General features: G+C 37.8%; 1 protein-coding gene and 1 long non-coding RNA gene across 33 annotated transcripts in view; one reads left to right on the top strand and one right to left on the bottom strand.

The window, feature by feature from the left end:
- The window catches only part of LOC144365012 (uncharacterized), a 51,052-nt gene that overhangs the window by 7,472 nt on the left and 16,388 nt on the right, over positions 1-27,192 (top strand). The window contains exon 2 of the long non-coding RNA XR_013423267.1: positions 26,451-26,566. This is a non-coding gene — a long non-coding RNA (uncharacterized LOC144365012). The remainder of the gene's footprint in view (positions 1-26,450; positions 26,567-27,192) is intronic.
- LOC101976208 (phospholipid-transporting ATPase IB-like) overlaps positions 2,073-27,192 on the bottom strand; it is a 267,727-nt gene continuing 242,607 nt past the window's right edge. For 28 of the 32 annotated variants that reach the window (XM_078015651.1, XM_078015654.1, XM_078015662.1 and 25 more), the window contains 5 exons: positions 26,434-26,541; positions 19,576-19,664; positions 13,427-13,525; positions 10,176-10,264; positions 2,073-2,614 (listed from right to left, as the gene is read on the bottom strand). In XM_078015651.1, the coding sequence (XP_077871777.1) occupies positions 2,484-2,614; positions 10,176-10,264; positions 13,427-13,525; positions 19,576-19,664; positions 26,434-26,541 (516 nt within the window). In that variant the 3' untranslated portion in view covers positions 2,073-2,483. Of the gene's footprint in view, positions 2,615-3,136; positions 3,266-10,175; positions 10,265-13,426; positions 13,526-19,575; positions 19,665-26,417; positions 26,542-27,192 lie in introns of those variants that run through there. The other 4 variants (XM_078015645.1, XM_078015663.1, XR_013423261.1 and 1 more) reach the window with 4 other exon arrangements.

Below are 27,192 nucleotides of genomic sequence, written 5' to 3'. Positions count from 1 at the left end.
GCAGAACTTTTAAAGAGGGGAGGCAGGGGAGAAGAGGCAGCTGCAGATTATTAAGATGGGACATGTACGTCTGCAGATTTACATGTCCCACTGCACAGGGCAGGGCAGGAGTGCATCAGGACAAAAGGCTGAAAGGAGTTTCACAGGCTTTGCCTCCTTCCTGGAGCCTCCTTATCACTTAAAAAGGAGTTGAGACTTCTGGGACCCCTATTTTCCTAATTTGCAAGGGGATTGGAGCAGGGTCCAAATCCAGCCAGTTTTCAGTGATAAAGGGAAGTATGTCATTTGTGCCTCTCAAAATAAATTTCAATATCAGTAACTATCATCAGTCCAGTGATTTTTTGGTGGCTGGCAAAAGATTCAACTTGACCTTAAAAAAAAAAAAAAAAAGATTTGTGGGGCTGAGGACATAACTCAGTGTATTATGCTTGCCTGGCACGTATGAGGTCCTGGATTCAATCCCTGACACTGAAGAAATACTTACTATTGAAATACTCATAAAAGTACCTTACCAAAGTTGGAAATCATATTTAACATGTAGGAAATATGGAAAGTATAAAAAGAATGCTTAAATTTTCAGCATCCCAATATAATCATTGTCAACATCTCAAGGTATATTATTCCAGTCTTCTCTGATGTATTTATGGGTGTGTTAGGGAACAGACAGATGAAGATGGTAAAAACATGAGGTTAAGAGAATAATTCTATAAAATAGGCTCACTATACTGACCCCCACATTCTTGCTTTTCCAAGAAGCAATTTACCTGCATCCCTGCCCAGCCTAAGTGGACAGGATGTTATATTCCTCAGCAAACTACCTGTGAACTGCAGGAGAAAAGCAGACCCAAGATAACAACAATTGGAGGAACCCAGGAGTATTTTGTGACCAGATCCTGAAACTCTGGGAGAGAAGGATAGGTCCTCCCAACCATAAAATCTGTAAGAATTAGAATCAGTCCACATGGGCCAATGTGACCCACAGTTACTATGACAGGGGGGACTTGAAAGTGAGATGTCATCTTTATGTCAGTCAAAAGCCAAGAGGTGGACCTGGGTAGGACTCTCTGAAAATTTCTCTGGGATCCCCGATAAAACTGATGTGCAAGAGAGGCACATTGTCCCTCTTCTCTCTGAGGGAATCCACTCTCTTCCTTGAGAGTGTCCCCTTTCCCTTTTCCTATCCCTCCAATTAACTTTTCCTGTTATTCTGAGCAACATGTCTAAACTCTTTCTGACTTGATCGCAAGAATCAGGGTTTGAAGAGGGAGTCTTCATGCTGCCTCAGTTTCTCAGAAGATCCCAGCTCCATAAACAAAAACAAACCAATGGCCTTGCACATACTAGGCAAGTACTCTACCACTAAGCCACACTCCCAACCCTTTCTGAATTTTTGTTTTTTCTACCAAGGTTTTCCGTATTACTTTATTTTCCTTCAAACAGGTGTCAGACTTTTTGGTTCATTTCCTGAGAGATGTCATTTTGGCAACACAAAAAAGTAGAGGTAGCCTTCAACAACTTTTAAAAAGCAAAATAGGGTCTTGTAGAGAGGGCTGTCCCTGGACTAGAAAAGGGATTTGTGAGATATCTCTTCATTCTTTGGAGATGCCCTAGGAAAATGATGCATTCCAAGAGCAGAATGTCTTTCCCAGGCATGGGAGAAAGACCACGGGCATGGGGATTTCTAGTCTATTTAAAGGTTTCAGTTCCTCATATCTACCACAGAAGCTTCCCAGAACTTCCAGGCCCGTAGGGACCTTGTATCTATGTGATGACCAATGTGAGCTGATGACAGAAGGCAGAGTGTGTCCTAAAGCTTGGTACCATGTGAATGACTGGTACAGCCAAATGCAGAGCTCCAAGAATTATTGAAGTTGAATTTCTTACTAGTCCTGTTGGATCGGAGAATCAGAACGAGGATTATATACGAACCCAATGATTCATAGAAAATAATGGAATATCTAGTAGATTCTCATATACATGATTTTTGAGGCCTGAGGCTTTGTGTGCATTTATTGAAATAAAAAATTTTGGGCAAATTCATACCAATAAAATGCAATGAAAGTGACAGGAAATATTTTATGCATTGCTCCATGCCTTTAATGTGTGATTTCAAAATATGAAGTTTCTGCATGGCTCCATATTTATTAGGCACAATAGCTTTGCTAGGCAACGTGACATCTTCTACTCTCCCCACCCCCAACTCATACAAAGTTTAAATTTTGTTAAAATGTAATATGTTTAATTTTATACTTTAGGCTGAACTGATAAATTATCTCACAGTCACAGAAAATAATAAACATGTTGGGTAAAATATTGAAGACAAATGAAGAAAAGAAAGTAAGGGCCTCCCCATTACTTATTCCCATGAATCAGTCAATATAAATAACAAATAAATAACAGACTCTAGTTTGGAATAGGAGTGCCAATTCACTCTGTCAGCTTCAGGGAAGGTTATGAGCACACAAAACACATTGATCTTGGTCTTAGAAAATTTCAGAAAAATCAGAACTTCTTTTTGAGATTCTTGAGTTTTCCATTTTAGCTGTGTCATAAGCACGAACTAGTTCTTCCTGAGTGACCACTGCTCCTTCTGTTTGGGAAAATGCATACCCATCTGGAAGGCAAAGACAAGAGAACCCTTTAGGAACATTAATGGCTGGTGAACATTCTGATGACAGAGATCGAAACTCCAACTGGACTAGCAAGTCTCCACATTAGACAGAAAAAGGTGACCCACAGGATGAGGGTCTGATGACAGAGCAGCTTGCAAACCCAGCTGTATTAGAATAACTTAGGAAGCCCTTGAAGCAATATCCCTTTCTGGGTCCACAGTTGATCTGGAAGTGGGGCTGGATGGATGTGTGTGTGTGTGTGTGTGTGTGTGTGTGTGTGTGTATGTGTGTGCGTGTGTTTAAGGATGGAACCCAGAACCTCATATATGATAGGCAAGTGCTGTACTAGTAAGACACATCTCCAGCCCCCTTAGTGTGGCTTTTGAAAGATTTCCCAAGGTTTCTGATGTGTATCATGTCCTACGTAGCAACTGCTATTCTACAGGAAATGACCTGACCATGGCTATGTCACTCTTGCCATTTTAACCATCTATATCACTTGCTGAGGAGTGATTGCCACTTACATGGCTGAGACTAGACTGAACAACCCAAACAGTGGCCTCCTGGGTCCCCGATTCCCTTTTTCCATTGGCATTCAAGAGGAGAGGCCCTGCAAATGTCTGAATCTTGAGGAGGACACTTGTAACTGAAACCTAGAAAAGTAATTGATGAAGCCAAAATCATGCTGGAAAACAACATATGATGTTAATATTAAATTTAGTAAAGAATCCATCATGCTGGACACATCCCTGTCTTAAAATTTGGCTGATTTAAATAAGTTTTCAAAGTGGTTTAATTAAGTTTAAATAAATAATGTCATTAGTAGAAATTCCCAGAAGAATTGATTCACTAGTCAATACTATATTCCTTGGAGGACCAGTCTTATAATCATTTCTGAAAGTTAAGCTGGCACTCTATACTGAGAGCTAACAAGTATCACTGTCCTTCTTTAACTCTTGACCTTGATAGGGTAAACAGTAGATCTGTTACACAATACTGCATTCAGATTAAAGACATGAAGCCCAGCAATCACATGTATCTAATGCTTATCATGTTGCTAATTACAATGGATTTACTAATGAGAAGTCATGATCTGTGAAAGAAAAATAAACTATAAATGGAACTTACATTACCTACTAATCAGCAGGATTTTAAATGAAATGTCTCTGTAAGGGCAAATGGCTCACAACATTCTCTGTATATTAGAATCACCCAGGGAGCCAAGAAAACTGCATGTATTCTGCCTAAACATTACACCAGTGGTTCTCTGTCTTGTATGTATTCCAAAATTTACCAGGTGATGCCTGGTTCCATCTCCAGAGGTCTGATTTAGTGAGTCTGTGTGAGGACCAGGAACTGGCATTTCTAAGAACTTCACAGGGGACACTTCTATTGCTGTCTTCAGGACTATTAAGTTTGGCCTACAGCTGCCTCCATACATTTTGTGTTTGCCTGAAAGGTTCTTACTTAGGAAACTTCAACCTAACTTGATGTGTACAGACTATAACCTATTCTTGTAACAGGTACCAAAGTCTCATCCAGTTTCAAGCAGCCAACTGTTCAAACCAAGTTCAAATAAGACAGAGTTTTAACCAATTGGGCAGCTCTGATTCACTTCCATTTTCTGTTTGTCACTTCTTTTTCTTTGGCTATAAATATAACCTGCCCAAGTGGTGAAAGAGGCATTCTGAACATTTTTGGTTCTGACTGATGTACTATTCTGGAATCTCAAATAAAGTCAACTAAATTCTGCAAAGATTTAAGATTTCTTGCAATTTGTCTTTTAATAGGACTATGCATGGAGAACTACTGCTTTAGTCAGTGTAATCACTATCTCTGGTTGGATATTGGTATTAATATTTCCCAAACCCTGAGTTTTCCCTCCCTCCTTCTTTCCTTTCTTTCTCCTTTTGCCATTTCAGGAAAATTCAATTACAATCTTCAGGTGGAAATTTGGAGTTGTAAAAAAACCCATACTGGTACTTCCTGTATAACCATGGATGGTATGAATGGTTCTGAGGAAACATCAGTGGATGTCTTTTGGAAAGCAGACAGGACAGTACCTGTAAGTGGCAGGAAAACCCTGAGAAAAGTTACCAAAGCTTTCATCAGCCTCCCTCTGAATCAAAGCCCCATGCTGAATCAGGCCTGCAAACAACCACAGGTGGAAATACCCCATCTCTTTATTTTTAAATGTTCTAACCATAAATGCATGGATGGACAGATTAAAAAAATCCCCATCTCTTCTTAATGGAAGACCATTTCAAATGGTCTCTCCACTCAAAATGAATAAACCAAACCTCTCTTTTTTAAAGGCCAATTTTCCTGCCATATTTTTCAAGCTAAGATCTTCAAGGAGTTGGAGGACTTCTGATGGATTTGGCCTAGGGAAAAGGTTTCACCTTGGTCCCCAAAAAGATGGTACTTTCTGGGAGCTGATGAGTTTTTTTTCAGCTACATAGCCCTGGCTCAGGCTCTGAATGATGTTTGGGAATTTGTCAGCATTTATATGCTAGTGGTATGTTGTGATTTCTTTCTTATTCCTAATAAATACAGTATTTACTTTTGAGACTAGTAAAACTAGTAAACTTTTGAATTTTTCCTAAGAGGTACCCCACACTATATAAATTTCTGGTCTCACCAAATCTAGATCTGGCTGGGCATAGTGGCAACTAACTGTGTAATCCTAGTGACTGGGAAGAATGAGGCAGGAGAATTGCAAGTTCGAGGCCAGACTTGGCAATTTAGCAAGATCTTATCTCAAAATAAAATAAAAAGGCCTGAGGATGTAGTTCAGACATACAGTACTCAGTACTGGAAAAAACAAAACAACAACAACAACAACAACAAAAAACAACTAAAAAACCAACTAAATCTGGATCAGCCATTATTCAGAGGCTACATGTATCCTTTAGAAAGCTGGTCTGGTTTTCCTTTTCCCAACACTTCCTGTGAAGAATGGAAGAACAGAAACCCAGACAACTGATTTCCAACTTCCCAGCCAGATTCTGCTCACCAGATTCTGCCTGATGAACATTTAACCACCATTTGCATCCAAATGGGGGTTCTCTGAGGAAGCCCCCAGCTCTTTGCATTCCCCACTTTCATTCATCTTTTAGGAAAAAAAGCCTTGACTGCCAGAAAGTCAAGATGGGGACCTGGAGGGAGTACTGCAAGGCCCAACTCCTGAACTTTCCCTGGCTGTCTTCCTAAAGAGCCGCTGACAGAATCTGGGGAAGGAATGAAAAGGAGGAAGGGCAGAAGAGAAAGACAGGGAATTTTCAAATGATTTCATTCTTTAACCTGGTAAAACATTTAGCAGACTTCATTATTAACCATGCCATTTTTCATTATTTTGATATAATTGTCTCATTTAATTCACTTTATTATAAATTTGGGAGTCTAAAAATTTTTTTTTTTAAAAAGGTCAGAATTTGAGCTGGGCACCATGTAATCCCAGCACTTTGGGAGGTTGAGGCAGGAGTATCGTGAATTCAAAACCTGCTTCAGCAATTTAGGGAGGCCCTAAGCAACTCAGCAAGACCCTGTCTCTAAATAAAATATTTAAAAATAGGGCTGGGGATGTGGCTCAGTAATTAAGCATCCCTGGGTTCAAATTCCTGGTACCCCCCCCCCCAAAAAAAAGTCAGAATTTTCTATCTTGAGAAAGAGCTGATACATTACAATTAACAGAAAGTTTCCCCTTCTGTTTCTTATTTGAATTGCTGAGAACACTGCACAATTCAAGTTATTATTTTGGTATTCAGCTGAAAAATATATAAGACATAAAAAAACACAAATTGGCTGAAAGTCTTCACCTCAAGCAGTAAGTGACAATGTGGGTAGAGGAAACATCTTAGAATCTCTTGTAGTCTTAAAGAAATGTCTAACCTTCCAACAATATTTTCTATTTTAATATTAAAAAATAATGAGTCATAAAATTATTTTTTATAATGAATGCTTCTTTAAAAGGAACAGAATACATATATTCTGTTTCTCATATGCATTCAATGATATTTTGAGGTCTTTCACATTCTTGATATTATAAAAAGTTTTGTAGTGGATTTAGGACTGTATGATTCTTGGATAAAGCATTTATTTGTCTATTTGAATCCAGGTATCTACAGCCTCTTTCATTCCATGCCACCTCTAGTGATCCTAATAGCATAGAATACCAAAAGGACAGAGACAGGGAAGCTCAGAGATGATAATTAACTTGCCTAACACCCCATGGCCAGTTGAGTGGCAGAACATGTATATGATTTCCATGTCTCAGCTTTAGAATTTAGTATATTCCACTCTGAATTCTACCAGTTGCTAGTTTTAGAATCTAGGGCCAATGACTTAACCTTGCAGTTTCAGTTAGTTATTTTGTCATTCAACAAGTATCTGACAATCACCTTCACATAGTGGTTCCAAAGATGTAGTGCAATGGCCAAGTGTTCAACAGAAGGCCAAGTACACAGTAAGTGCTTAATAAGTATTAATTCCACTTTACCATATTTATAGTTTACATTGGAGAGAGAGAGAGAAATGGAATGGGTTTCTGTTAGCATGTATAATTCAGCTTGACCTATTAATTAATAAATTATTTCATTTATTCAACAAAACTTTTGTTAAGCATCTACTGTGTACCAGGTGTTCTTCTGCTTGCTTGGAGTAAACCAGTGAAGTAAACAAAGATTCTTGCTCTCATGAAGCTTACATTTTGTCAATAAAGACAGATAATAAGCCAGGATATAATAAAAAAAAAGTCAATCATGTAGTACCCAAAAGGGCAATAAAGAGCTATTAACTAAACAGAAGATAAACTGGAAACATGGTCGGGTTGGGTGGCAATAGAGTGGTCAGGGTAGGCTTCATTGAGAAGGTAATATTTAGGCAAAGACTTGAAGAATGTGAAGGGGTGAGTGTGTAGGTATATAAGGGATTAGCAGTGGAGGCACAGGGAATAGCTAGTGCCCAGGCTCTCGAGCAGGAGTATACCTGGTATGCCACAAGAAGAATACAAAGGCCAGAGTGCATGAGGGAGGAAGAAGAAAAGGTGATGATAACACCAGGAAAGTAACAGGGCCCAAATCAAGTAAATCTCTGTTGATCGTTTTAAGGATTTGGACTTTGTTAGGGTCTGGAGATGAGGTGTCACCCAAAAGCTCCTGTGTTAAAGCAGAAATGTTCAGAGGTGAAGTGATTGGATTGTGGGAGCTGTGACATGATCAGTCCATCCTAGTTCAAATAGACTGGTTAGTCACTGTAGGCAGGTTGGGGCTTGGCTGGAGGACGGGGGTCACTGAGGACATGACCTGAAAGGGTTCGCTTTCCCTACGGCCCATTTCCCCTTCTCTCTCTGTTTCCTGACCCCACCATAAGATGAGCAGCTTCCCTCCACGGGGCCCTTCCGCCTTACGTGCTGCCTCACTTTGGGCCCAGAGTAATGGAGTCAGCCATCTATGAGAGAAAAAGAAAAACTGAAAATGGCATCAAGGGTTTTGGCCTGAGCAACTGGAAGTGTGAAGTGACCATCGACTGAGATGGGCAGATCTTAGATGGAACAATCTTGGTGGAAGAAGAAACCAGGAGTTCAGTTTAGACATGTGAAGTTTGAAATATTTATTAGATAACCAAATGGGTATATTGAATGGATAGTTGGATATTTGAATTTGGTATTGGGGGGAAAGATATGTACTGGACATACAAGTTTGGGAGTTATCAACATAGAGATGGAATTTAAATCCTGAGATGAGATTAGATCTTCAGTTGAGTGAATATAGACAGAGAAAAACTTAAGAACTGAACCGTGGAACATCCAAATATTTAGAGACTAGAGGAAAAAGGAAGAAACCAGTCACAACAAAAAGGAGTATCCTACAAGGTAGGAGGAAACCAAAGGGTATAGTGCACTAGAAACCATGTAAAGAAATAGTCCAAGGAGGGCCAAGCAGCCCAGGGTACCACTAGCTTCTTTTCAGCTTGAGGAGTGAGAATGGACTACAAAAGGTTCAGTGGTGGCGGCCTCAACCAGAGCACTACCAGTTGAGTGGCAGGAATGAAATTCTGAGCAGAACAGGTGTCAGAGAGAAAGAGAGAAAAGAAATTTGATGCAATGGCTACAGATCATTTTTATCAAAAGCTGTTGTTGCAGTGGAATGCCATGAAATGAAACCAAAGCTAATGGTTAACAGGTGGCAAAGAGAACATTCTACTTTATAGGAAAATCTACTGTGTGTGCTGGTGAGAATCTGTGGAAACAGATGGGATGGCCAACCAGGCGGATGGATACAGCTGGCAAGTAAGGTGTGGGGAGAGCCCAGGGAAGGGCACCTCTCATCCTATGTAGAAATCAAGGTCCTCAGTTGGGCATGAAGATGGGAGAGACATTAACTCCAGTCCTTAAAATGTCTACTCTGGTATATGTTTTCTTATCCTGGTTCATTTCTTTGTCCCATTATTGCTCAGCTTCTTTCCCCCCCTAGATCTCTAGTGAGAGGCAGGAAAGCAAAAGGGTGGGCATGGGATAGGCTGAAGAAGTAGTGTGTGAGCATGTGTGAGCTTGAATCATCCAAGAGGCAAACAATAGAAATTTTTAAAAAATACAATAAGAGAACCTAGAATTTTAAAATTTCAGTGAATGCCTTTGTCCAAAAAAAGGCAATTGGGTCTCATTCTCAACAAATATCACAACTTGTTTCCTCCTCGTTACTTTTGTTTGATTTGTTTTTGTTCCCAATATAGTACTCAGCATTAATATTGCCAAATGAAGGTCACATAGGATCCAAATCTTCCATTCAGGCAACTTTAGATGGATTTCTTATTAAGAGAAGGGGAAGTGAAATAACTTCAAAGTTTTTATCCTGCCTAATGGAGCTGTGCTAACTTTGTACCAATGAAGAGTATGTTAAGTTTCTTTGGGTAAAAATTATTAGGCACTACCACCAGTTTTATCTTTAAAATGGTATAATGGGAATCTGTTGGAGAATCTTGAAAACTTTAGGATTTACATTTAAGGATTTTATGTTTTAGGAACAAGAGATCTGGAATAATCTTTCTTCAACTTGCTCATGACTTAGGCTAAACACATTAAGTTCTGAAATCCAATTGAGCTCTCTTTTCCTGTAAGAACTATCTTTGAAAAAAAAAGATAATAATACAGGCAGTTTCCATTTATTTCTTATAATTGTGATAAATACACAAACATAAAGTTTACCATCTTAACCATTCCTAAATGCATAGTTTTGTGGCATTATGTCCATTCACATTGCTGTAAGCCATCATTACCATCTTTCCCCAGAACTATTTTCACTTTGAAACTCTGTGCCTGTTAGGCACTGACTCCCCATTCCCGCTCATCAGTCCCTGACAGCCTTCATTCTACTTTCTGTCTCTATGAATTTGATGATTCAAGGTGCCTCATAAGGGAATTCATACAGCATTTTGGCCTTTTGTATTATGCTTATTTCACATAGCACAATGTCTTCAAGTAGAATGACCTGACTTTTAATTCCTCACCCCTCTCATGGACAGACAGTTTCAGCACCATGATCCATTTTACGGTGAGTTACTTACGTGGGGCACTGAGATCAACAGAATCATCCCGGAAGAAAATCTCACAGGGCTGTGTACTAAAGGACACTGCAAGACTTGCTGCTGTCATCCTGGGAGTAAATCAAACACAGCCTGGCATTAATTCATTAGAACAGGTCTCAAAGGCATTGACTGGGAAAGATCAAGTTGTAAGTGAAAGTAAGAAACTATTCCACATTTTGGTTAAATGTAAATTTAACCTTAAATGTAAATTTTAGATAAAATAAAATGGTATTATCTACACACACTCAGCAAGATGCTATTTCTAAAATAGTGTTCTGCTGAGAGCATTTCTTAGATAAAACTCTCCTAACAGTCCTTTCCAAATAGTTGAATTGAACCATAAGTGTTCTGCATTCCTCTAGTTTGTCAGAGCACCTTAGAGATACATGAGGTGTACCTTAACAACATTTGTCTCAACTTCCTTTCTTCATGGCAAAGAATAATAAATGAGTTTAGTTCAAAACTCTTGGCAGTGGTAGAAAGCATTGGCATAAACATGAGGGGGACCTTCTTCTTTAGCCCCGGAAACTTGTTATGGGACCAACAGTGAAAAATCCAAGGGTAGGACTTTCTAAGTTCCAAAAGGTGGGATCACTTTATGAATTTTCCCTCTCTAAGGAGCATAATTAATATAGTTTATGCTTTATTTATTTATTTATTTAATTTTTTTCCCTATAGTTGAAAGATGAGGTTAAAATACCCATATGGTCAAGCCTACATTGTTTTCCTATGTACTGGATATTAACAAACCACAAGAGTCTTCTACTATGTTGGATTTACTGTGTGCATTGATATCTCCAGTTGGGGGGTTTTAAGTTTGTACAACAAGTGACAGCGGCTTTCATCAACCACAACAACACCTTTACACATGGTGTCCAATTTCCCTTATGTGACTCCAGTTCTGTTCCTAAGGCTGACCACTGAGAATCAGGAACCCCTGCCTCCTGCCAAGATGGGAATCGGCCCTTCCAGCTCAGAGGAGGGTTTCTAGGGACTGTCTAAAGAGGAGAGAGAATGGTTGAACTAGGCAGGTAGCAGGAAAGCAGCCTTTATTTACTTTCTTTTTAGGTATTTATAATGATGCACCTATTTCACCATGACAAACTTAAGAAAGAGGTTGAAATGCTCCAAAGTAATTAAGACAATCAGATAATGATTCTAAATTTTGCTCTATACCCAGAAGCATTTGCTTCTGGGCTTTCCGAAATCCCTTTGTACTATAGTCCCAGGCCAGAGACCCAACTCTGAGGATCCCACCAAATCAGTTCTGGCCACTTCTCCCCCCTCCCCGCCCCTGCAAAAACAAACAAACAAATGGAAAAAGTAATGATGAGAAGCAGGAAAGGAACTTTAATCAAAATAGTCATATTGAAAAGACAAGTGAGATCAAGTGTATTGACATGAGCTTTAGATTTAAATAGAGAAAGAATTGGGGCAGGGGGCAAGAGGTGTGCATAATTGAGCAGCCTTGGTCACACTGGTCTGGCTGTTCATTATCTCAGTTCTGGTTCTGTGTGAGCTTACTCTGGAGAAGTCCTTATTATTACTTGAGAAAACACTTCCCATTTTCTTTGCAGGGTATTTATTTTTCAGACCTGTGATCCTAGAAGTGGGTAATTGAGGTACCCTGAGATGACTGCTCCTGCTGGGGAGGCAGCCTTATCATGGGGGGATCTGCCTGCCAGTTTCTTTGTTCTGGAAGGTGTAGGGCAATGACTGGAGACTTACAGGTGCTGCTCCAGAGGTCTGGAACAGGACATTGTAAAAGCTGGCAGTTAAATGTCCCTGTCAGGACTTCTTTAAAAAGGCAGCATCTCTAAGCCTCTGTTATATGTTTACCATTTATATATCCTCTTTTCCTTCTTTCTTTGTCATAGTGAAATAGGTACATCATTATAAATATCTAAAAAAAAAAAGTAAATAAAGGCCCCTCTCCTGCTCCCTGCCTTGTTCATCATTTCATTCCTTCCTGGTAAATCCCTATTATTAGTTTCTTGGGTAATTTTGCAGAGGTGCTTTATTAGTGAGAGTGATTATGTTTTTTTTGTACCAGAGATTGAACCCAGGGACACTTAACCACTGAATCATATCCCTAGCCCTTTCTATATTTTATTTTGAGATAGGGTCTTGCTTAAGTTGCTTAGGGTCTCTCTAAATTGCTAAAGTTGGCTTCGAACTTGTGGTCCCCCTGCCTCAGCTTCCTGAGCCAGTGGGATCACAGGCATATACAATGGTGCCTAGTATGATTATGTATTTTGGTTATCTATGTCCTTTACATAGAATTTGCATATTGTACACAGTGTTCTGTATTGATTATCCCTTTTAATATATCTCAGGGACATTTCCATCACAGTGTATAGATGTATCACAAGGTATTATTGTCTGAAATATTTGCTATTCCAAATATTACCCAAGTACTTGAGATATCTGCAGGTATTTCTAGGGCAAAGAAGAGGGGTACATTCCCAGAAATGGAATCGCTGAGTCCAGGCTAAATGCATTTGTATTTCTAATAATTTTTGCCAGATTAACTGCTCTAAATCTTTCTTTTCCCATGTCATCACCAACCAAAGGTAAGAAATTCTGATAAATGAAGAACAGTTTTAATATCTTATGAAGTTGAGTATACATTCATATGTTTGAGGACCATTATATTTCTTTCTCTATGAACTGTTTATTATATTTTACCTGTTTTTCTATTGCTTGGTGGGCTTTTTCAACTTTTTTTTTTTTTTTCTGATTTCTGGAAATATCCCAAATTTTCACTTTTCTCATTTGAGAGATTAACCCTTTGCTATGAAATCTTTATTTTTGCACATTTATGCTGTGTTTATATATTTTTTCCCACTCAGGTCTGTTTCCTCTATGTTAAAATTCATAGTTCAGTGTCATGAGTTTTGACAAAGGTATTTACTGTATACCTATTTTCCAAATTTCCAAATAAATTTCCTGTATATCTGAAATCTCCTTGAAATTTTCCAGTCAAAACCTCAATGGAAAGCCATTGCTCTGATTGACATAAATGTGCATACTCCTGTGTCCTGTGTCCTCGTGTGCAGGGAAACAGGGACTGTGCTGCAGGGCACGTGCAGGTCAAAATGCTGTTTGGCATGTACTTAATGAACTTGGGGAGTAAGGGGGAGTCTGAACATTCCTGGGAAGGAAAGATGTGAGAAGGAATAAGGAGAAGGTGTTCTTAACAAAAACCATAATGAAGAGAACAGACTCACCTCTTTTCAAAAATCTCACTATGTTCCAATATGCTATCTTTTCTGCTTTCCAGCTCCTGAATTTCTTCTAGAAGACCTCTTTTGTAGGTATTTTTAATCCTATAGCATGTGGAAAGATAAAAAGAACATAGCATATGAGCTTTACTTGCTTGAGAAACTCTTCCTTGCCCTCTTAGATAGCAGTCTGGGCATCCTCTGATGATTGGTGATGTGAAGGAACATGGTATCACACCACACCAGCAGCCTCCATGTGCAACCAGGCTGTTTCCTAGCACCTGAGAAGCATTACCAGAGGGGCACAGGGTAGTGTATGTTAGCAGCTGGCAGTCCCCAAACTTCTCACTTTCCATGAAGGCTGCAGCTCTGTTGGATGCATGTCCAGGCTATAGAAGCACCCTGACTATGGAGGGTAGAACTTTCCTGTATTAGGCACACAGAGAACTGAAGATTCATAGGACTGAGATGTGACTACTTATACCTTTTTCTGCTGTGAAAACTGCTTGAGAATCTTGATGCTCAGGTTCTTATTCAGCTGTGTCCTGTCTTCTGTACTTACTTAAATCAAAGAACACTAGGGCTAGCTATGCCTTTTATAGCCTTTTAATGGCAGAGAAGAAGTCTCTGTAGTTACTGTAGCAGAGATCAATACATTTGATCTCAAATATACAGGTGACTCAAAGAGATGCTTTCCCTTTCTTTGTCAACTTGTTTGCAATGGGGCATGTCAATAGTTGGGCATTCATCATGTATCCATTCATGGGTTCTTAATATACTTTGTGAGTTATAATTAGATATCATCCTACTCCTCGTAAAGGAAAGGTGGCTGCTGACTTACCCTGCCCAGCTCTGCCCTGCACCCCCCGATAATGGTTCTAAGCTGCTAGAAAAACAGTGTCTGGGTGGCACACAGAGGCTGCGCAGGTTGCCTTCTCAAAAAGATAAGGGACTCAACTGGTGCGGTGACTCTTTGGGGGCTGAGATAGAATGTTGTTAAAGATATCAGTAAAAGTTCCTCTGAGGAAGTGAGTGGAACTGGAGTCTGGAGGAGATGGAGGCAGTAACTAAGGGAGAGGGGAAGAATATTCCAGATAGAAGGAACATACCCAGAAGCCCAGCAGTGGCAAAGTGTAGCTAGAGGAGATGGAAGACATGGGCACAAAATAGGCCATCGATGGCCCTGATAAAGAAAGATTTGGCCTTGTGGGCTGGTATTGTGGCTCAGCAGTAGAGTACTCGCTTAGCATGTGCGGGGCCCTGGGTTCGATCCTCAGTAACACATTAAAATAAATGAATGGAATAAAGGTAATGTGTCCAACTACAACTAAAACAATAAAAAAAAAGAAAAGAAAAAAAGATTTGGCTTTGTCCCTGAAAGGAAGCCCAGCAGAGGCATCTATCAGGAATAGCTCATGAGCCACTGTATCAGCCATGGCTTTCTTTACCTCCAACCAAGTCTCACGAGAAAGTGCAAGAGACTTTAGGATATCAGTAAAACTTGGTGGCTTATAAATTTTGGTCTGGCCAACATGGGAAAGGATGGGAAGAAAAAAGAGGACTGATGGATTTGGAGAAATTAGAGGTCAATGGTCAAGTTTTGGTACAAAAAAGTTAAAAAATGTGATACCAGACTTAACAAGATAACATTATGCAAAAAATTAACAAACCTAAATGCTAATGTATACCTGAGGAAAAACGCTGTTTGCTGTGTATCTAAGAGGTGTGCTTCCATTTAAGGAATTTTCTAAGACACTCCTTAGAAAATGAAGCTATCATTCATCCCTCCCTCCCAAAACAATAATTTCCCTAATATTCTGACTCCAAAGCCTATGTCACTCTGCTCTCATTTTATTTATCTTTTGTATTCCTTTCTATCAAAGTAAAATAATGAATAAAATATAAACATATAGATACTCTTCCATGCTCCTCTCACAATTGACCCCAAGGGCTTATCTATTATTAAGACTTGCCTGGGAATTACTTATGAGAAATAGCAAAGCAAGGAAGGAAAAATATTTAACAAAATGTGGCTTAGGTTTTGGAAAAGGGATGTAAGACCATGTTAAAGTTCATGGCTATTCATTGTGAAAGAGCTCTACTTATTATGTTTATCTAAGAACATTTTTGGCCATCACAACCTAAAGAAAGGACAATAACAACAAAGGAGAGCTTTTGTAAGGCACAGAATATATTTGCTGTGTATCTAAAAAAAGTGACTCTGGGTTATGGAGGGAAAATATGGACATCTTCTAATACCTTGGAATGGACTCTATCAAATGGGGTATATTTCATTTATTCTTTTCCACAGAATAAAGAACCAAATTACAGGCTTTATGCAAGAAAAATAGATAGACAACACTATGTGGAATGAAATTTCTTAACACACACTTTATATATATTTTCTGAGTTAGAGTTTTTATGTGATAAAGTGCTTTCATTTAATATGTAGATTTCTACATTAATATCAGATTTTAAAGTGTATCATTTCATATGAAAAAGATATTAAAATAACATTGAACCACATTAGTTTCCATTATCATGTGTATTTGACACTTCCCAAACTCAGAACCACCTCTCATGGTAAATCATATAAATAGCTGACTTGAAAATTGGCTATTGTGGCTCAGAAAGCAGCACCCCAAAATATATCATTTTAGATATCAAATTGAGCAGCAAACCAAGAAGGGCTTTCTCCCAAGTTCCCTTCTGCACCTAAAGATGAGATCTGCCAATAAGAAACAAAATTGCCTTCAAATCTTCCTACCGAGATGTCATTAACCAAGGAGAATTAAAGCTCATAGCACAAAGGAAGAGACTGAAAATCAAGCACCACACCCAGAGTCCAAGGAACTTTGTCCCAGGTCTCTGTCTATTCTCTAGGCTCATTTTCTTCCTTAAAAACAATTTATTGACCCTCTAAAATTCCCTACAGCACCCCACTGACCTCTTTCCTATGAAGGGCTTTGTTTTAAGTGTCAACCATCCAGCCCTTCTTTGAACTTCATATTTTGTACGGCTCGTATGAATATGTGCACACGTTAATAAGTCTGTGGACCTTACCTTGTCTTAATCTGCCTATCATCAGTTTGTTTCAGTAGGCCAGATTACCAGGTTTCAGAGAAAAAGTCTGCATTTCTATATGCTGTTCAGGAAGGACCTCTCAGATGATAGGTATACCTCCAGCCATCAGGCTGTCTTCAGATTGCAAGAAGCTGCACCCCTGCGCAGCAGTTGGGAGACTATTCACAATGATAACTAGCATAAATATATAAGGCCTCTATCATTTGGTTCTTTATTCTGTGGAAAAGAATAATAGGATGATAGTTCTCTCAGCAGTTCCTGAGAGGCAGAGTCTGAAATCTCATCTCAAACAGAAAGAACAATGTCTGACCTATGTATTTTTTAGCCTTTCACTTTCAGCACAAGCATCTTGCTTTTTCAAGGCCTCTCCATTGTACCACCTCCTCAGCAACCAGCTTTCCTTCTGTGATCTCTTGGGCTGGGCTCTAGATGGGGAGAGGTGTGTTTCAAGCACTTGGGCATTTCTTAATTGCTGAAATACTGCTCATTTTCAACAGTAATGCTTCCTTTTTCTCTCCACTGAAATTATATTTCATCAATATTACCAAATAAATAGGCATTTGTGGCCTTGACTAACAAGAAAACAACATTTCTTTAAGAAAATGTCTCCTCAATAATATTTTTTAAGGATATATTTATAATGGCAATACTACAATGTGTAGAATTGAATGATTCTAAAAAGGTAAACATAGCTTCGAAATGTTCCAAGATTCAAAAACTCATGTTTCAAGATTGACAATGATATGCTTATTTTGTCTTTTTGTGTATGTGTGTGTGTATTTGAAGTTAATCAATACTTGATTCATTCGTCATTGTCTAAATGATAGCATCTAGCACCTAATCAATTACTTTGTTTACTTTGTTCCTCACCAATTATTTCTGGGAATCAAATTAAAAAGTTTTCAGGTAAGATGCAGGTAAGGAGACAGGAAATACCGCATGTTTTCCAAAGTTAAATTTTAACTGGACATTAAAATTGCCCTGGGTCAAGTTCTTAACAGTAAGCTTTCTCTTCCCAGAAAAAGAAGACACTTTAGACTAATGCTTATTTTAACTTGTGAGTCTTCTGCATATTCTAGTTCCATATACACTCTACCTCTCCAGCATTCTAGCTCTGCTTCCAGGAACACTTTGGTATTGAGTAAATACCAAATACCTTCAGGTGATGAATTATTTAGCACCTAGATTGAAAGTGTCTGAATAAAGGGAAATGATTTATTTGGGCTGAAGCATGAGAGGTAAGTGCTTATCCCAGCTCTAGGTAGTTTGTGGTTATTTATTTTGATACTGGGGGTTGAACCCAGGGACACTTTACCATTGAGCCACATCCCAGCCCTTTTAATTTTGGGATAGGGTCTTGCTGAGTTGCTTAGGATCTGTCTAAGTTGATGAGGGCTGGCCTGGAACTTGTGATCCTCCTGCCTCAACCTTCCAAGTCATTGAGATTACAGGCATGTGCCACCTTGTGATTATTTTTAATAAACAAGATCACAAATCTATTAATACAAAGAAGGGCTCATAACTGTTCATTAAATTAGAAACTTTACCTCTTCACATGACAAAGTTTGTCAAAATGTTTATATTTCAAAAAAGGGATGAGACTTGGGCCACGGAGATATTCCAGGAATTGTAAATCCACAGACCTTTGTTTTGTTCTCATCCCTGAAGACTTGTATTTACATTCAAGGGGTTAGGACCCACAGTCTTTCCCTGTTGTCTTTCAAGGAGAATTTGTTGATATTAAGGAGCAAAGTTTCCCTCCTCTCTCTCGAGGGGCTGGAGGATGGATGCCCCTCTCCAACACAAACTCCCAGGTTCCTATTTTTGGCTTTCTCTTGATGGTATGAACTTGGTACTTTCAGGCTATTCCACCCACTCCTCACTACATCACCCAGAAGGGTGAAAATCAGGGCCAGGGGAACTAATGTGGCTACTGCTATGGGTAAGTAATGAGTGTCCATTGCTGCCCCTGAAACCTCATGTCCACTTTCAGGATAATACCAATGTATCAGTACCTTTGCCCCATTCCCATAGTGAACTTTGGTTAATACAAATATAAAGGGAGTTCTTCAAAAGGTTTCTTAAGACTCTCAGACAAGATAATCCTTTTTGAAGGTGGAATGAATGAAGAGATAATATATGGATACACAGTGAGAGAAGAAGGGTGGGAAGGAGCGGAGAGCAAGGCAAGTAGAAGGGAGAGGGAGAAGGAGAGAGGGAAGAAAACATGGTATGTATTTTCTGGCAATGCTGGGAAAGATTCAGTTCTCCACTTTGGGCTCCACAAATAATTCTGTATTTTCTGATACATAGAGAAATTAAGGAAGAATTAAACCTTAAAAAACAAAATTAATATTATCCCATTCAGTATATGCCTTTCTCTGTTCGTTAATGAGTTTGAAATTTGTTTTAGAATTTTGTTGTTCATGTTACAGAATATGTGTAATAATTCATATTATAAAGTTTCTGTTTTAAAGCTGTGTAATTCCATAAATCATTTACCTTAATATTAGGGATTATATATAGTTTAAAGTTCCTTCCACCTCTGCCACCCCAGCCCTTAATGGACTTGGTTGAAATAAATTGAGAAACTCTAAACCAACATTTAAATATTTTTGGAAAACTATATTTGAGAGGGTTTTACTCCATTTTTTTCAAAGTAAAGAATGTTTTTCCATTGAGTATTTACCTCTTACTATTACTTTTAGTTTTTAATCTGTGATCCTCTGATTTGGTTTTGACTCTAATAAATTAGATAAAATTGAAATCACACTTCAAAAGAGTAAAGAAATGGGTCAGTGTTTGGAAAAAAATCATGAGTGTGGTGATATCACCACAAATTTCATATTCCCTCTTGTGCACTTTCCTTCCCATGTTTTTCCCATTTAAGTTGATGGCCAGTAAATCTCCACTGGCAAGAAAGCAGAAGACAATTTCTTTCTTAAAAGCCTTGTGACATTCATATGCATAAAGGGATCCTCAGTGTGGTTTGAAAGACATATACTCAATTGGAAAAGGGCAGTTGAGTATGCCAATAAACTTTTGGGCTACTACTTCTTTTTTCAACTTACAATTTCCAGAAAAAATTCTGAATCAGGCAGGTTGTAGGGACTAACAAAAAACCCATCCAGAAGTGAGGACAACTCAGAACCATATTTATCTGCAAAGAAACAGAAATAAACAATGGGTTAAAAAATCTTTGCCTTTGTCAACATTGAGTGCCTGTACAGCTATCCATTTCCTCCCCTCCACCACAACTGGCAATGCCAGAAAAGATATGGAGGCAGTTGTATGAAACTGAGAACCGCTAAATCAACACAGATGTGTAAAAACTAAAGATGGTATTAACAAAATTAATTCAATGTATTCTAAAAACAAGCAATCAAATAAATATTTTGACCAAGTAGGTTTCTATCCCAGGAATTCGAGGATAGGTCAGTATTATCTTACTGCTCTGTTATATGTAAAGCAATTTTGCCATTGTATTCCCTGAGAGAATTCACTCTTCCTTTTGCCTAGCACATTAATTGGTTGTTGACTGATTATGTTACTTAATTAGAGACCATGTGAGTTGAGACTCAGTGAGGCTCTCTCTATTCCTCCTTTGCCTTTGACCCTTGCCAAGGTTTTTTTTTTTTTCCACTGAGTACCTGCTGTGTTCTTTAACTTTACACTCCTAACAAGTCTCAGTCTCTAATATTTGTCTCCTGATTTTTCTCAGTACTCTGTTATTCTCCCGTGTTAGTTTCCTACCTTATACTGTCCCAGTATTTGCCAAATGGACAGAAGGGGAGGCTGAGTGCCTGAGGTCTCCCAATCATCTGTCAGAACATCTTCAGGGTCTGTGGTTCTATCAGATTTGGTATTTGGTATTTCTTGTGGATTTTTTCAATTTATATTTATTGTTATGTAGAGTTGCTCATAAAATCCTCTTAACACATTTGCGACATTTGTGTTAATTTGGTTTAACCAAGAGAAAGACACCATGACAGGTTTACAGCAACAGGATTTTCATTGGCAGAGAAGGCCTTCAGACCATATTGCCAGACGGACACCTATGGAAGGAGAGAGGCTAGGAGAAGGTAGAGAAGGAGAACCTGGGATTTTAGCAGTGTCAAGAAATGTTTAGTTAGCCTGATAGGGACAGAGTCACCAAGGAGACCCATCTTAATATCCCCATGTCTCAGTCATTGCCTGGGAACATCCTGTGGGGATGCTGGCCTTGACATGAACATGGTGTGACTGCAGAGGGACAGGAGCTAGGGCCAGCAGTCAGGTATACTGACATTGATACACTGACCATTGGTAATGGTGTTTTCTCTTATTCTTTCTTAAGAGCCTTGTTTAGAGGGTCATCAATTTTATGAATCTTTTCAAAGCATCAAATCTGGTCTTTGCTGATTCTGATTCATTGGTTTCCTATTCATTGATCTCTTGTTTTTATTTCCTGTTTTTAATTTTCTGAGGTTTGATTCTTTTTTTTTTTTTTTGATCCAGGGATTGAGCTCAGGGGCACTCAACCACTGAGCCACATCCCCAACCCTTTTTTGTATTTTATTAGAGACAGGGTCTCACTGAGTCGCTTAGCACCTCACTGTTGCTGAGACTGGTTTTGAACTTGCGATCCTCCTTAGTTAGTCTCCTGAGCCACTGGGATTATACGTGTGTGCCACCACACCTGGCTGGAGGTTTGATTCTTTTTCTAGCTTTTGGAGTTGGAAGCTTAAGTTGATTTTTTTTCAGGCTTTCTTTTAATATATGCATTTCATACTACAATTTTCCCAATTAGAAATGATTCAGCCAGATAATACCAGTTGATTAGATATTTTTCTTTAAATAACTTCTTTTTGGTTCTTTATCAAATGTATCTGTATTTTCTCCTTCAATGTCTTTTAAAATTTGCATATTTTTCTTTTAAATTATTTTAATTATCATTTTCAGATGGCATTTTAATTTCTCATCCTTAATCTACTGTGCTATAATCTGACTCTTTAAAGAATCCTTATGTCTTCAGTAGGGTAATTTTTCTTTTGTAGGAGTATATTGTATCTGGAAAAGTATAATACATTGTAAATGGCTTAATAATTATTTTTTGGGAGGAATTCAAGACATTTTCCCCAAACCCTCATGAATTTTTATATGATTGTATTGGTTTGGGATTCTTCACCTGGGAGGAAGGTATCTTTTTCTTGTAAAGACTTAGAGCCCAGGAATCAAACAGATGACAAATATTATCACTTTTTGTCTTGAAATTTTCTTGTCTTCTTTCAAGAAGGGGCAACGCTTTGTGGCTCTTGAATTACTGCAGAGTCTTTCTTTCACAACCCCAATAGGCCCCCCAAACAGTACGTCCTATCCCAATGAGATTGTTAAAATAGAGTGTTCTATCTCCCAGTCTTATATCAGTATTTAACCCACCCTGGACAGTCAATGTCACCTCAAGTTTCTGCTCTGTCTTTGAGTCTGATAAGGACTAGTCAGAGGATTGGATGAGTCATGAGGAATATCAAAAATCCTAAGAAACAGGGCTCGGGCAGTGTGGAAGTGAGAAAGGAGAAACTCAAGCTGAGAGATCCAGTTATCACTGGATTTGATTGTAAATGATTCATTATGACTTTTGCAAAAAGTGATAAAGTGATAAAGGCAAAAACCAAATTTTAATGATTTAGGTGAAAATATTTAGGTAAGAGAAGGAAATTAAAGGGATAAAAATAGGAAAAGAAGAGCTCAAATTATCTCTGTTTGTTAATGGCAGGATTCTATATTTAGAATATGCAAAAAACTTCACTAGAAGACTTCTAAAATTCTTCACCAAAGTAGGAGGGTACGAGATAAGCACTCAAATCAATTGTGTTCCTATACTCCAATAAAGAATCTCCTGAAAAAATAAATTAGGAAAACTATTCCATTCATAATAGTCTCAAGAATATACTCTAACAAAGGAGGTAAAGGATATCTACAATGAAATGATAGAATTCTAAAGAAAGAAATTGAAGAAAACCTTAGAAGATGGAAAGACCTCCCATGTTGTTGGAGAGGCAGACCTAACAATGTCAAAATGTCCATACTACCACAAATTCTATATAGATTCAATGCAATTACCATCAACATTCCAATGACATTATTCACAGAAATAGAAAAAGCAGTTCTGAAATTCATTGGGAAAATGATAGCCAAAGCAATCATTAGCAAAAAGAGCAAAGCTAGAGGCATCACCATACCAGACCTCAAAATATACTAAAGAGTTATAATAACAAAAACAGCATGGTACTGGCACCAAAACAGATAAGAAGACCACTGGAATAGAATAGAAGAAACAGAGACAAACTCACATAAATACAGTTATCTAATACCAAACAAAGAGAAATGTATGTTTACATTTTTAATAAATGGCCTTGGGAAAACTGGAAATCCATATGTAGAAGAATTAAATATGATCCCTGTCTCTCACTCTACATAAAACTCAACTCAAAGTGGTTCAAAAATCTAGGAATTAGCCGGGCGTGGTGGTACATGCCTGCAATCCCAATTGCTCAGGAGGCTGAGACTGGAGGATTGCAAGTTCAAAGCCAGCCTTATCAAAAGCAAAGTGCTAAGCAACTTATTGAGACCCTGTCTCTAAATAAAATACAAAATAGGGCTGGGGATGTGGCTCAGTGTTCAAGTGCCCCTGAGTTCAATTCTTAGTACAAAAAAAAAAAAAAAAAAAAAAAAAAAAAGAAAAGAAAGAAAAAGAAAAAAGAAAATTCTAGGAATTAGAACATAAACCCTGCCATTACATTTTGGCACAGGAACCGACCTCCTTAACACAATTCCTAAAGTGAAAGAAATAAAATAAAAAAGCGATAAATGGGATGGCATCAAATTTAAAAATTTCCACACAAGTAAAGGAAACAAGAGTATGAGAACATGGGAGAAGATCTTTGCCACCTGCTTCTCAGATAAGGGTATTAATATCCAGGATATACAAAGAACTCAAAAAAGTTAAAACCAAAACCAAAACCAAACTAAACTAAACAGATACTTCTCAAAAGAAGAAACACAAATTGCAGACAAAAATATAAAAAATTGTTCAACATCTCTAGCAACTAGAGAAATGCAAATTAAAACTACATTGAAATTTCATATTACTCCAGACAGAAAGACAATTATCAAGAAGACAAATAATGATGTTGGTGAGGATGTGGGGGGAAGGTTCTATTATAGGAATAGAACCACTATATGACCTAGTTATCCCACTCCTCAATATATACCCAAAAGGCTTAAAATCAGCCTGTTTCAGTGACACAGCCACATCAATCTTTATAGCAGCACAATCCACAGTAGCCAAACTATGGAACCAATCTAGGTGCCCTTCAACAGGTGAATGATGAACAAAATATGGTATATATACACAATGGAATATTGCTCATCCATAAATAAGAATGAAATCATGGCATTTTCTGCTAAATAGATGGAACTGGAGACTATCATGCTAAGTGAAATGAGCCAGTCCCATAAAGTCAAAGGTTCTGATATGTGAAAACTAATTTTAAATAAAGGGTTAGTGGGGTGGGGGAGGGGAAAGAAAGAGAGAAAGTAAAAAAAAGGAGAGGGAATTTCATCAAAATAAAGATCAGTGGAGTAGACAAAGAGGATGGAGGAAGGGGGGGAAAAGGAAGAACAGTGGAATGAATCTGACCAAACGTTCATATGTACATATATGAACATAGAATAGTGAATCCCAGCATCAAGTATGTCCTCAAGACAGTAACTTTAAAAAAATCTACATATAAATTACAAGGGCTGGGGATGTGGCTTAAGTGGTAGTACGCTCGCCTGGCATGCACGGGGCGCTGGGGTCCATCCTCAGCACCACATAAAAATAAAAAATGAAGGTGTTTTTGTCTACCGGAAACTAATATTAAAAAACTCTCTCTCTCTCTTTAAAAAAAAATAAATTACAGAAAGATCAGTGGAGAAGAGGGAAAGGAACAGGAGGAAGGAGAGAGGAGAAAGGGGGATGTTCTGTGGAGTGAATTAAAGAAAATTATATTCCATGCATTTGTGATTATGTCAAAATATACCATAATGTTATACAGAAAGAATAATTTAAAAAAACTATAGCAAATATCCTTGAAATCATTATCCCAATCAAGAACATATCTACCACACCCATAACTTCCCTTATGCTGCTGATTAAATGCCAGTTCTTGCTAAACATATACAATTTGTTTCTTCTTTCTTCTTTCTCTTCTTTCTCCCTTACTTTTTCCTTTTCTTTCTTTCTTGGGCTACTTTATTTCTCTCAAAATCATCATTTTGAGATTCATCAATGTTGTTAGATGTGTCAATAATTTCTTCCTTTTTATCTCTGAATAATATTCTATGGTATGGAAATACCATCATTTGATTATTCATTCACCCATTTATGGACATATGGGTTGTTTTCCAGTTTTCAGCCATTACTATAAAGTTGACATGAAAATTAATGCGCAAGCCTTTCTGTTAGTATACACTTTCATTTACTTTGAGTAAATTCCCGGGAGTGGAGTTTAGTATAAGGTGGTACCCACCTTACAAAAGGTGTGTGATGAAACTTGCATGAAACTGCCAACCAGCTTTCCAAGACAGTTTTATCAATGTATATTTCTACCAGCAGTCCATAAGAATTCTTCTTGCTTCCACATCCATACCAACATGTTGTGTGATTCATTCTTATAATTTTATCCTTCCTAGTAGTTGTATACTGATATCTCATTTTGGTTTTAATTTGTATTTTGTATTTACCTAATAAATAATGGTGTTGAACATCTTTTCATTTACTTTTTGCTATTCATTTATATTCTTCGATAAAGTGCCTATTCATGTATTTCACAATCTTTATTATTTTATTTCTTCTTGGTTTTTATTTTATTTTTCCAATTTCTTAATGTGGAAGCAGAGACAACCGATTTGAGAATGTTCTCTATAGATACATAAATAAGTGTAATGTTAAAAATGTCCCTTCTTCCAAGAATCATAGACCCTTAAGTATTATGTCTGTTTGTTACTTACTAATGCTTTCCAACAATTCCTTTCCTATATGTTGTACAGTTTTTACAGTTCTTTATTCAATCTCTTTCAATACCAGCCATTCAGTCATGGGTTAAAGCAAGAAGATCCTTTATAATTCTTGTGTACTGGCATTGGGCTGTCCAAAGCCTGGGGGTACAGTCATCATTTCCTATATCCCCAGAGAAAGACAGGGGTATAAAGGGACGGCTGTTTAGTGGAAAGAACACAGGGATTTAGCTAGTGAAATCTGGACTCGCATTTCTTCACTTAGTAATTGAGTGGGTTTGTGCCAAGTTCACCTATAATTCCCATATCATGGAATTCTGTGATTCACTTTATAAGAATGTGGTCTAATTCCTATGCCTACAAGAGGCATAAACACAGTAGAATTTAAAAATATATAAAAAAGCATAACATTTTTAGAGTATGCTCTGAAGTTTCATATAACTTCCATGTAGGTTTAAAATATTTAGAAGTTTAGACTATGTATTCTATTTTGAGAACTGAAGAATGGCTATTCTAAACATTTTAAATAATAATAATTTCCTAATTCCATGCATGTGTTACAAGTACAAATAATTTGAGCACATAGCATATTACTTGAGAAATAAAATTACAATATTAGTTATTTTAGATGATTCAGCCATTACTATTGCTTATATACACAAGAAATACAATTTTGGGGAAAAGTGGTTGATATGGATAGCTTAAAATAATAATAATTTTTTATAAGTAAGTCAGAATTTAGTTGAATCAGTAACTTCTTCTCATTACACTTATTTTTAACTTTTTTTTCCTAAATAATTTTGGAAGTTGTTAGCATCAGTTCATATTGTTAGTGAGGATCAATTTTCATGCGGAATATAAAGACACTCACAGTTGGTAGGACTAACCTGTCCTGTCATTTCAGGAGCGACAGAGAAGATGGGCCAGAAGAAAGAGTAAACTGAGAAAAACAGGATCCAGCTTATTATGCTTCCCCAAATTGCCACATGACTAAACTGCAGAAAGAAGAGTACCACAGAGGCATGAGTCTTTTCTATTTAAAAGGGTGGAGGTAGTAATTATATCAACTAACAAAATACATTTGTTCATCTCAGATGTTTTCATGAGAAAATATCAATAATTGTTCAATCACTTAAAATTTAGGGTTTCTTTTCCACATTTTTTCAGAATATTTTGCTGTAGAAACAGGGAACCACTGGTTAATGTATCTTAAACAATGGTACCTCATTTACCTAAGCCAAGTGACATTCTGTGTCTTTAGTGAAAACGGCCAACTCTCAGTCCACACAGTGATGGGTGACTTACTGAGGCTATCGGCTTTTGTCTATTTTTAATTCAGAGCTTTTTCAGTAAAAGTAAAGTATTTGAACAGAAATCAGGAAGAGATCTTTTAAAAATGACCAAATCATTCTTGTTCTGTACAAGTAGCTCTGGGACAATGGCAGACATTGTGACATTGACTGAATGATGCACATTAGCCTAGTAGAGATAACTGGAGGAAAGATCACTGCCAATGTCTGGGTCTGGGAACTTGTGCCAAATTCTACAATGGGCTCAAGTGCTCTCATCCTGTTAGGTAGTGCTTGTTGATTAATTATGTTCAAACAACAAATGTAACAGTGGAAAAGACCAGTCTGCCAGTTCTC

Source organism: Ictidomys tridecemlineatus, chromosome 6, assembly GCF_052094955.1.
Source record: "Ictidomys tridecemlineatus isolate mIctTri1 chromosome 6, mIctTri1.hap1, whole genome shotgun sequence".
NCBI lineage: Eukaryota > Metazoa > Chordata > Mammalia > Rodentia > Sciuridae > Ictidomys > Ictidomys tridecemlineatus.
The sequence above is the reverse complement of the archived record's forward strand: the minus strand, read 5'-3'. Positions and strand labels throughout refer to the sequence as shown.